This window comes from Portunus trituberculatus, chromosome 15 (assembly GCF_017591435.1).
Source record: "Portunus trituberculatus isolate SZX2019 chromosome 15, ASM1759143v1, whole genome shotgun sequence".
Lineage (NCBI taxonomy): Eukaryota > Metazoa > Arthropoda > Malacostraca > Decapoda > Portunidae > Portunus > Portunus trituberculatus.
Genome location: NC_059269.1, coordinates 15839091 through 15851128, shown reverse-complemented (window position 1 = coordinate 15851128; position 12038 = coordinate 15839091). Strand labels below are relative to the sequence as shown.

Genomic DNA, 12038 nt, shown 5'->3' with positions numbered 1-12038 from the left:
TAAACATGGACGGCACGGCGCTGTACGAGGCGGTTGGCTCCATCTTCATTGCCCAGATGTACGGTATCCACCTGGGCCCCGGGGAGCTGGTGACTGTCAGGTAGGCTCGAACTGGGGTGAATTAACGCTGTTCACTTTAATACTCTGAATCGTCCATGATTTTCATAGCTTACTTCTAGGCTCTCTCTCTCTCTCTCTCTCTCTCTCTCTCTCTCTCTCTCTCTCTCTCTCTCTCTCTCTCTCTCTCTCTCTCTCTCTCTCTCTCTCTCTCTCTCTCTCTTCAAGCATGTCAGTCTAATATATTGCTTATCAATAATGAGTAACGGGTTATGTACTCTATCCCTTACGGTCTTGTCTGGTCCCCCAGCCTCACCTCCACCCTGGCCAGCATCGGCGCCGCCAGCATCCCCAGCGCCGGCCTAGTCACCATGCTGCTCGTGCTCACCGCCATCGGCCTGCCCACTGAGCACGTGTCACTTATCTTCGCCGTAGACTGGATCCTGTGAGTCTTCTTCCTCGCTGTTTGTCATTCTGTTGTTTTCTTTCTTTTTTTCACAGGGAACCTTATGTTTCATCCTTTAATGTCTATTAGTATCGATTTCGTATTGTTTCATTGGGTCTTCCTCCTTAACAATCTATGAAATAAAAGAAACCTAAGCTACAAATTTTACATTTATTACAAGTTTACAGATTAACAATGAATTTCTTATAGTGATGTGGTTGTCACTGCTAGACTTGAAATCTTTTATTTTCTTCATACCAATTTCCATGAATTTGTCACGGTGTGTTAGTGAACACCTCTATGCACCTTTGTAAGAAGACGGAGTGAGAACAGACATTGCAATTGCATCAACTAGCGGCGTCTTGCAGGGACCGCGTTCGTACCTCCATCAACGTGCTCGGAGACGCCTTTGGGGCTGGAATCGTGATGCATCTCTGCCGGGAGGAGCTGGAGCGTATGGGTCCCGCCCAGCCTTCCATCGAGATGCTGGACCGGGTTGAGTCAGGACTCCTTCCTCCCCACACGCCGGTGGCTGTGTCGCCGCAGCCTCCAGTGTCTCCCTCTCAGACCTCGCAGAAGGATCTTGTAGCCATGACGGAGAAGGGCAACGGACAACTGTGCTGGGGAAGTAACCCAGACAAAGGAACTAATTCCGAAACGCAGATCTGAGCAACAGAGAGCGGCGCGCCTCACCCGCCGGCACCAAGGGAGTAGACACCTATGATCTCATGTACATGTACATAGCTACACGTCAGGCTCTCAGTGGAGCCTGGCGATGAGTATTAATGGATCTGGAACTCAGCTGAAACACCACGCACACACACACACACACACACACACACACACACACACACACACACACACACACACACACACACACACACACACACACACACACGAACATTTCATTCCCTAACACTGTTGTAGTTATATTAGTACCTCAAGTATTGTGTTGTGACTTAGTAAGGTTAATGTTGTGAAATATTACAGGATGATTCATCACTTGTAAAGCAACTGTGAATTTTATAGTTACGAGGTATACTACAGTAGTTGATACTATGCACATTACATTATTCCTGAGTAACAAAGACTAATGTAAACTCTTACATAGTGATATATATATATATATATATATATATATATATATATATATATATATATATATATATATATATATATATATATATATATATATATATATATATATATATATATATATATATATATATATATAAACATCCAAAGAACATCTTAAAATACATATCATGAAGACCTTAGTAGTCGAGAGTGAATACAATGTACTGGGTGTGGTGAGGACTGGTGGTCTCGTGCCTCACCGCGCTACACAGCAGACTTCATGCCACTGGAGGTCAGTGACGCCAGTTCCGTGTTGTAATTTTAGGTAGTCGTAAGAATTCGTTACGGACCAGAGGACGGAGCCTCTCCTCTATACGTTATTTATGTGCTGGTCTGTTGTCTGACTGGCGACTTGTGTCCTATAGCCAATGTTTGTTCCCCATATGATGTCCCTCGCTGTAGTCAGGGATCTTTTCCCCTTCTCGTGGGGGCAAACCATCTTCCGCTAACTGCTACCGCACTTTCAGTTCCTTACGCACCGATATTTTGTAGAGTACTCTCAAACCCTGCAGTATGGGATGTTATATAGAATGTGTGTGCAAGAATGAATAGAGTAGTGAACGAATAATAAATGTAGGAAATTTAACCTCGACCGTCAGTGGAATCAAGAAATCCCTCTGTAGTAAGCAGTAAAGGAAAGCACGTCACGTCATCGCTATGTACATAATTGTTTCCTTCGTGAATGCAAATTATTTTATTGAACAGGAGCAGTATTTTCTGATGACGCAGCGAGTGTAGGTGTAAGTGCAATAAGGATTTATGTAGTACAGGAGTGAAGCGTTAAGGAGTAAATAATAAGGCCACATGTCGAGGCCAGTGCACCTTTGGTAGATATTGACGTATTATTCATGTATATGTAGTTAACTGGTGACAATAAAATCCAAGACAGTTACCTTTGTGCTTCTTGCCAATCGTAGCCAGTGAAAACCCCGCAAACAACAAGCGTTAATTCCCATCTTAACTTTTTTTTTTCATCATTTCTATAGTAAGCTTCCTGTCTCAAAGAATATACAAAGCTTAGATGAGAGCACAGAACTAAATTACATTGTTAAGGCGGCCGCTCTGTTTAAGTGATGACGCAATAGTAGTTTAGTGAGCAAATATGGAGTAGCGTACAACTGACCACCCTCCCAAAGAGTAATGGAGTGGAATCATAGAGGTTTATAATATTGATGAGTTTATTCATTAGTTAACATGTAACTGCGTTTGACTGATTTTATTTAGCGATTCGGCAACGTATCATAACGCACGTGTCATGTTCACAGGAGGAAAGCGAGGGAAGAGTGACTAAAGTACCAAGACCAGGACACGAGAAAGAAGGTTTCACGCACGTTGTAATACCTCAACAGTTGTGACACACAGGTTGGTACCACGGCCGCCAAAAGAGGTTGGCCAGGATGGAGAGTTGCGAGGGCGGGTACTTCACCCTCGCCTTCCATTGCTCCACGTATTCCATCATCTGCTTGACCACCACCTTGTATCTGAAACGAAGAACATTCCTTTCATTACATCATAGCAGCGGCTTTCTATCTTGTAAAGCTGCACATTCCTTTCATTAACTCTCTCAATCAAGGTTATTTCTTTTCATAAAAATATCAAACTTGTTATTTAACAAGATGAACCGTAACCACTTACTCCTCTGACGCTGGGCTGATGGGTTGTTTGTCCTCGTAAGGATCTTTGCTCAAGTCATACAGTTCAGGTCTGGAGCTGAGGTCAGTCACGAGACCATACCCAGAGCAGCTACAGATCGTGCTGCGCCCCCAGCCACACTGCGTGCTGCCCGGGAACCACTTGGGCCGCGCCAGGTGCGCAGTACTTTCAGTGTTTTCAAATCAACACGTGATTGTTTCTCGTGAGATGTGATTCATATTTCTACCATGATTTACTGAGTTCGTCTTTATGTGAACCAAATCTGAGTACAAATTGATTTTTTGTGTTGTTAAATTGATTACCTGCATATAATTTTCTAATGGACGCATCTTTGAAATAACGTTTAGTGCAATATGAGAAAGTAACAATGTAATCCCCACCCGTGACAAGCCTGACTGCGTGGATGGAAGAGTCACAGTGGTGGAGGAACACCCGCCCTGCCTGGTCTTCCACCGCGTCGCCGCCATGCAGGACCTCAGAAATATCGGTGCCGTCCAGCTCCTATTGGGGGAAGGAACGATGAACAGATCCTGGGTGTGTGTGTGTGTGTGTGTGTGTGTGTGTGTGTGTGTTCATTCATAACAAAAATAATGACGATAACAACAAAACATCACCACCATCACCACCACCACAACAAAAACATCAATGGGCGACAGTCAGTGCACTTCTTGAACCACACATCGTCTGCAGCTACTAATTTACTCTCCCACGCGGTGAGACGGTGACTCACAGGTTGACGCTGCTCACCTTGTGAGAGGCACGGGACACGAGGGTGTGCAGGGGCGGCAGGCCGGCCAGGGACAGGAGTGTGGGCAGGACGTCCATCATGGAGGTAGGCGAGTGTTGGGTCACACCGCAGGGGAGATGACCTGACCACCGAAAGATGCCTGGCACGCGGATGCCGCCCTCTGATCCCCCTTGCCGTTTTCCTCCTGACGAAGGATGCAGGAAAGAATAATTAAACAGCATTAGTTTGATTTAAAACACGAAGCCTCGCAGTGTTTTACTTGGCTAGCATTAGCTTTCCATATCTCTACTTTGCATGTGTGAATAAGAAAATAAAAACAGTAATAATAGTAACATCCTAAAAGCTTAGGTTGTTTACGTTGAGTTTGGAATACATGACCATTTGATGTTCGAGAATCATTCATATTTACTCATTATTTTTTCCTAACTTCATGTAAAAGTTATGATGAAACGAATCCAAGTATTTTCATTAATAACAGTTAGCAAATTCACCACAATGGAAGCGTCTCAATGCTAAATCACTATAATAAGAAAACCAAGGAGCAGTACATAAAACCGTCCAGTTCGTCTTTTCAACTGTACTCTCTGACGAGCTATACTGACCTTTGAAGCGCCCGTTGTGACCGCCGATACGCTGGCCGTCGTCGTCTGTCACTTCGAGGTGTCCGCCGTGGTCTGAGGCGAAGTAGATGATAGTGTTGTTCTCCAGACCCAGCTGTGTGAGGGTGTCCAGAAGGTTGCCCACTCCCTCGTCCATCTCCTCCACGTTGTCCCCGTACCTGAGACATCGCGGTGCTTTGACATATGAGTTTTACGAACCAATCATTGATACGTGAAATCCTGTAATGAATTGTTGAAGGAATGGAACTCTTGGGGAAAAAATCGATATCTGACCATTATGTAAGACCATAAATATTTGTACTATTGTCTTGGATTCCAACCTTCCGTGTTTGCTCCTCCCTGCCATGTGCGGTGCGGTAAACATTGGTGTGTGCACGTGACCAAAGGAATGGAACAGGAAGAAGGGATATTTGCTGTTGGCATGTTCAGTAATAAATCTACGGGACTCATTAACTAGCCGCTGCGAGAACTCTTCCAGGTTGATAGGAGCCTCCACCACCTCCCCGTCCCGCATCAGCACGGAATTAGCATGGTTTTGAGTCCACGGAGACACCTGACCGATGAAAATGTGGATTAAGTAACGTGCAATTTACCAAACATTCATAACAATATTATGAATCACGCTTCGTCCTGTGGTGTTAAGAGTGAAGAATCAATAGGAAGCAGTAATCTTGTAATTGTAATTGAAAGGAGGACTTTTGTAGCATGGGTCAAGATGCAGTAAATTTGATTGATTTCACCCTTCCTCTTGTCTTTTTTTATTCTTCTATTGCAGAAAATCAATAGGCATTTGGAAGGAATATCGACAGAAGCTTCACTTTCAGCCTATGCCACTCACCGGGAGATGTGTCACGCAGAACCAGGCGGCAAACACTACTAGGAAGAGAAAACTCATCCCCCAACGGGCACTCACCACGCCCTTGCGCCACGCCATAACCATGCTCACCACCGATACCAAGCCGGCCACCACCATCCCCTGAAACACCACAATAATCTCATTCCTTACTCGAAACGCTTCACTGTCAGGTACTCATATCAACTCTTACACTGCTATGCTCGTCCTCTCCTAACATTCAGAGCACTTCAACAGATTATCGGCTAGGACACAGAAAAAAAAGAGGTTTCTGAGCTATACTTCCAGTTAAAAGACTTAAGAAATTGTGTAAGTGATTATGAAAGAAGGTCTCCGTAGTGAAAGAACAAGAAGAATATTGTAGAGACAAGTTCTTAAGTGTAAATCTTGATACTGTGACAATATGATCAATCCTGTCCACGATCTGAGTGTAGGTTGGGGTTCCTCACTCGGGGCAATGGTTTCCTAGCGGGTGGGCTTTAAGATAGGAAGTACCCTAAAAAGTATCCCCTTAAGCCCATAAATTCCTGTGAAAAGTTCACATGGTATAAAAAAAAAATAAAAAGGAGCTATGCACTGATGTCTGAATCTGGATGTCGTTGTTGCTCTTAATCAGCCATCTCAAGTACTCCAGATGTTAAAGGTTTACAAAGAGTTACGTTACCTTATCTTTTTCCACCTATATCATACTTACAACTATATTATAAACCTTTGCAACTTCATGTACAGGTGGAGAGGCAAGAACCACTAACTCGGGTCACTGCAGTGTTCGCAGGCAAGGTCCAGAACGGGTAAGGGTCCGTGAACTCCTGGAAGAGGGACATGGGCAGGCCGAAGAAGGAGTGAAAACCGTGGCGGAGAGGACCAAGGCACTCGCGACCCCACAGGCTACAGTTCATCCCCAGGTGTCACTTGCCTGCAGGATTCCAGTGTGTTGGTTGGTGTGTTTTTGTTATATTATTATTGTTGTTGGGGGTGATGGTAGTGGTGAAGGTAGTGGTGGTGGTGGTAATGGTGGTAGTGATGATATAGTACCAGCAAAACTATCTATAATAACATTTCATAAGCATCAACACGTATGCGCCATGAAAGCAGCACACACCCTACCGTAACTTTATAAATGTACACCACAACAATTTTACCTACGATGGCGGTGGTGTAGTTAGCTGCGGCGAGAGCGGTGGCAATGGTTACTTCATCACCAGGAATTCCTCCAGGACTGGTGATTTGCATTAGAACAGGCACGGGGAGGATGGGATCTGCCTCAAGCCCTGAAAAATAACATTGATTACACACCCATGCTCTGCCCTTGTGGTGAAGAGGACATGCTTCTCGAAGTATTGAGGCGATAAACATGAATATAACAAGGGAAAGAGATGGAGACAAGATCTGTTACGTTAATAATGAAGATGGAATAAGAAGTAATGAACTCAAATAGGAAAAAGATAAAAAAGAGGTAAAGGAAACTGGTTAGATACGAATGTTCTGCCCTCAAATGATTTTAAGAAAAGGACGAAATGGAAACAAAATTCTTAGCGTTAATGACCAAGATGGAATAAAAACGACAGACCTTAAGCTTGATAGAGTCAGATTCAACAAGAAACCAGCTCTCAAATAAGATGGCATGACTGAAATGCTCACTGTACAAGAACCGTAAGAGGCGAGAGAATTTGGCAATACTTGTGCTTATGTCATTCAAGTACTGCCTCATGTTGCCCTACTGGTTTATTGCACCTAACCTTCCCTTTTGATTTTATGTTCTGAAGTGCTGTGGTGTAATGCTAACAAGGTTTTCACATTATTAAAAAGAGAAACAGTCCTGATAACCTGACTAATCATCTCTTTGGCCTCTTAACATAGTCATAACAGCGAGATCAGAGCATTTCTGAATACTAGCATAGGGTGAAGGCAGCACACACCGTAGCGGGCCGGGTAGCGGGCGGTGAGGAGCGCGGCTCGGCTTGGGGTGCACATGGCAGCAGCGGCGAGGTGGTGGGTGAGACGTACGCCCTCCGCGGCCAGCCTGGGAGTAGTGGGCAGAGCGGGGAGTTACTATACTTGCTCATAAACCGCTTCAGTACTGGGACGCATTTCTACCTTGAGTTTTGGGTATGTCTAGACGATTTTATTTGCATTAAGAAGGGTCTATGGTGGTCAGAAGATTAATAGGCAGAGTCCTCACTGTTTTATTCCCCCACGTAAGTTTCTGAAGCTGTATAAAATCACCAAATAGTAGCCAGAATGAATATATAAACGCGCCCTGATACTAAAGAGGTTAAGTTAATGTACCTTCACAGTTGACCAGTGAAAAGTTTTCCCCCCCAAAAAAAAAACAGGGAAAAGAAATAGATGGTTCCTCATTTAGGTGTGGCGAGGGAGATAGGGAGGGGCAGACTGATAGCAGCAGGGAGGAGGACGAGAGGCAAAGAAAGAGTAGGGAGGAGTACGAATATTAAAAAAAAAAAAAAATGGAATAGGTTGATAATGACTCTCTCTCTCTCTCTCTCTCTCTCTCTCTCTCTCTCTCTCTCTCTCTCTCTCTCTCTCTCTCTCTCTCATTAAGTCACCACCATGTCTTGTATAATAACCATCTCTCACCAAATTAAGGCTCCGAGATGCATTACCTGTAGTCTCCTTCCCGTGACCTTTGTTCTGTATCACTTCCAACACCCTCCTTCTAATAACACTACATTTTCACACACTTGATGATTCGATTTTGTTTTATTCTTTACCTTAACTCACGTACCTGTCAATATGAGGCGTCTTGATGGTGTCATTCCCGTAACACCCGACGTCTCCTATGCCAAGATCGTCTGCTAAAAGGATCACTATATTGGGAGGCTTCTGTAAATGTAGTTCCTCTGATCCCACAGTACTTTTAGCCAGAGACGCTACACACACCATCACCACGCATAGCAGCATATTTTCCCGTGTCTTGCTACTGAAACTAGGCATTTCTATACAGGGTTGTAGTCATGAGAGGCGAGGAAGTGATAACGTATGTATGAGTGCAGTGGTGCGTAGTTCAGGGAGAGATAACGAGGGATAAGATATGAGCAGATCTTCTCACTGATTATTGATCTTGGTATTTACTGTCTCTCCGCCTTAACAATTATCAGATGACCCATGTACAGGTGGTGTAAGTCTTCCTTCTGTTTGGAGGATTGCTTTACCATAACTTGAAGAGCTCTGGATAGGACTGAGACCACCCTCACGCCACACACACCAGGACAATGAGGTCGCAACTCCTTCTGCTTACATCCCGTTTACATATTTGCTGGTAGGTGAACAGGGGCTACGCATTAGAGGTTTGCCCTTGCATCTGCTTCGCCGGGCCCAGAACACAACCCGGGCCTTTTCAGTTGTGAGCCGAGCGCGCACTCATACACACACACACACACACACACACACACACACACACACACACACACACACACACACACACACTATACATTGACCTTGGAATGACATTGAAACGAAGTGGCTGCGACTTCTCCTTCCCTGCCCTTCTCTCGAGTCACGTCACGCTACACAAACACCTGAGTATCGCCCCAGCAGGAGACACTGAATCATACCAACATTAATCCCTTTAACCATTGTCACAGTAAAACACAACCCACACTCATATCTTCCACTTAGATGAAAAGGTAAAGCTGATACACGAGTCATTGGTAAAGTTATCTCATCTCCTTGACCGTGCCCAATGAAGGGAGACAAGAACGAGTGTGTGGTGTTAATATTGATCTAGTGTTAATGTTGTTAGTGCTACGTCGTTTAGTGAATAACTATACCTCTTATGCGATACTCTCAATTTATTCATCTATTCATCTTAACCCCTTCAATACTGAGACACATTTTTACCTTGAAATTTGTGTACGATTAGATCATTTTATTTACATTAGGAAAGGTTTATGGAGGTCAGAAGATTAATGGCCAGACTTTTCACTATTTTAATCCCCCACATGAGTTTCTGAAGCTGTATAAAATCACCAAATAGTAAGCAGAAAGAATATGGGAACGCGTCATGGTACTGAAGGGGTTAATACTCGTTTTCAAACCTTAGATTACCTGCAGTCATTGTCAACGTTAACGAATGACCAACATAACTAAACATACGTCACAAAACTCATACGTTCTAAGCTTTTTCTCTCTTTCCTCTCGTATCTATGAAGCTGCAATGACAAAACAGGTTGTGTAATATTCCGGTGCGTGTTTCCTCTGCGGTCAGTCATAAAAAAAATACCTTAATGGAGATTGGATGAAATCATTCCTGCCACACCCATCGGCTCACTGAGGTGGTATGAGGAGCCGAGAGTAGGATTTCCCCGGCGTTGTTTTGGTGTCATGAACTTGCTTGTGCCCGTTTTCTCCGTCTCGAATGCCTGCGTGTCTGGCAGTGAAATGTGTAGGGAGATAAGGTAGATTATTACGCAAGACACTGAGAGAGAGAGAGAGAGAGAGAGAGAGAGAGAGAGAGAGAGAGAGAGAGAGAGAAACAACACCTTATATATATATATATATATATATATATATATATATATATATATATATATATATATATATATATATATATATATATATATATATATATATATATTATCCATGCAATTCAGTTTTATAGTTTATTCTAATGCTATCTCAAAGCTGCGTCATGTCTTATCATATCTTTCTTGCTTGTAATGATGATATGTTGCTGTTTTCTTCAGATTTCGAAAACTTAAACTATTTTTTATATATCTCTTAGCCCACATACCTGGACGGCTTAATTAGAGATAATTTCACTTCCACATTTTTCACTTCCCTTCCCTTCCGTCGCGTTGGGGACTTCCCGGGGTCATGACATTTAAACTCGTGTAGCTGCGACTCATCCCTAGTGAGTTTTTAGCTGAAACCAGATCATACCCGCGAGAAAAACCGTGGCTGTATGTTTGCGGTGTGGCTCAGAGGCCCGCAAGCGATTTCATTTGCCTCGTCATGTGTGTAGAGAGGAGCCCCGCCCAACACCGGTGAAAAGGCTGACCTTCAAGAGTTCGCTGAAAGAAATATCCGCGCAGCATTCTTCCTGGTGGATCTCAAAAACTCACCTCATTTCTTAGTCGTTAAATAAAATGGAGTATTTATTTTATTCAGTAAATATCAAATCATCTATTGTAGGTACTCAATAAACCTCAAATTGCTTCACATTTTACTCGCTCAAAAGAACACCAAATCCAGTATTATTTCCAGTAAATCTTTGATAATAGATCTTAATTATTAAAAAAAGGCTATATAACATTCCAGTAAAATTTAAATGACCTCACCTCGTAGCCACTCGAAACAAGACCCCATGAAACATTCTTTCCAGTCAACCTTACACCATTACACCATTACCTCACACCATCGCCACTAAAAATAAGAGGAGCTCATGCAGTATTCCTTCCAACTAATCTCAAATAGTCATCTCACGTCGAAGTCACTGAAGGAAGACATGCAACATTCTTCCCAGTGTATCCTAAATAATTATCACGCGTCTTAGAAACAGATAAACCTTTTCCTGCTGGTGCGAGGCTGCGTCTGCAAGAAAAATAAGTCCAGTACGTGATGGTTTTATTAATTGGCGTATAAAAAAGTAACTGGAGGATAATAGTAAAATGTGTGTTTGATAATTGTGGCGTGTAACGTAAGTACAAGGTCGTGGTTAAAAGTTGAGTGTTTTGTGCGTGAAGTAATTATGGCTTACACACACAAATGGTTGAAAAAAAGAAAAGCAAAATAAGTGTTTGGACGTGTTTGATGATGAATGTAATGATAAGTATGATGATGGTGATGGTAATGATGATGACGATAATGAGCTGAAGATGATGATAATAATGATTTTGGTAGTGATGATGAGGAGAACAACGATAACAACAACAATAATGGTGGTAATGATAATGAGGAAGAGCGATAATCACAATAACAACAACAATGACAACGATTATAACACTGATAATGACAGTGATACTGATACTGACAGAGTTAACAACAATGAAAATGATGAATAATAACGAAATTATGCTCCCGATAGCTCATGATCCTCTGATGTAGCTTCGTCAGGCATCTAAACTTTCGTAATCATTAATGGCAGCATGAAACGGAGGCACGGCGGCTCTGCTGGTCCGAGAGGTGCTGTGGAACGCGGAGGAGAGCGCGGCGTGACGAAAGAAGTCATGGGAAGAGAACACGGATGCTTGACTGATATCTGTACTCTGAAACGCTTCACTCTCACCACGACTGTTTTTAAAGGCCACAGAGACGATTAGCCGGTTTCCCAAGAGTGCTTCTCCTGATAATAATGTAGAAATCTTGTTAATCTCTCACTATAACAGTAAAAGCACTCTTGAAAACCAGTGTTCCTTCACCTGGAGCCTGTTGAAAAATGGGGTGCAGCCAGAAAGTATTTCAAATTATGGTCCAGGAGACGATTATGGGAAATATTAAATGTTGTGCTCTGTAATGATATTTTTCCCCTCAGTACCAGCGGATCTGAGTACAAGAAATGTTCAT

General features: G+C 43.1%; 1 protein-coding gene and 1 pseudogene across 3 annotated transcripts in view; one reads left to right on the top strand and one right to left on the bottom strand.

The window, feature by feature from the left end:
- LOC123504110 (excitatory amino acid transporter-like) overlaps positions 1–1405 on the top strand; it is a 15095-nt gene extending 13690 nt beyond the window's left edge. For all 3 annotated transcript variants that reach the window (XM_045254429.1, XM_045254427.1, XM_045254428.1), the window contains 3 exons: positions 1–100; positions 368–502; positions 871–1405. The exon at positions 1–100 is cut by the window's left edge and continues 95 nt beyond it. In XM_045254429.1, coding sequence (XP_045110364.1) covers positions 1–100; positions 368–502; positions 871–1171 — 536 coding nt within the window. In that variant the 3' untranslated portion in view covers positions 1172–1405. The remainder of the gene's footprint in view (positions 101–367; positions 503–870) is intronic.
- Positions 1406–2462: 1057 nt separating this feature from the next.
- LOC123504124 lies at positions 2463–8755 on the bottom strand (annotated as a pseudogene).
- Positions 8756–12038: the final 3283 nt, after the last annotated feature.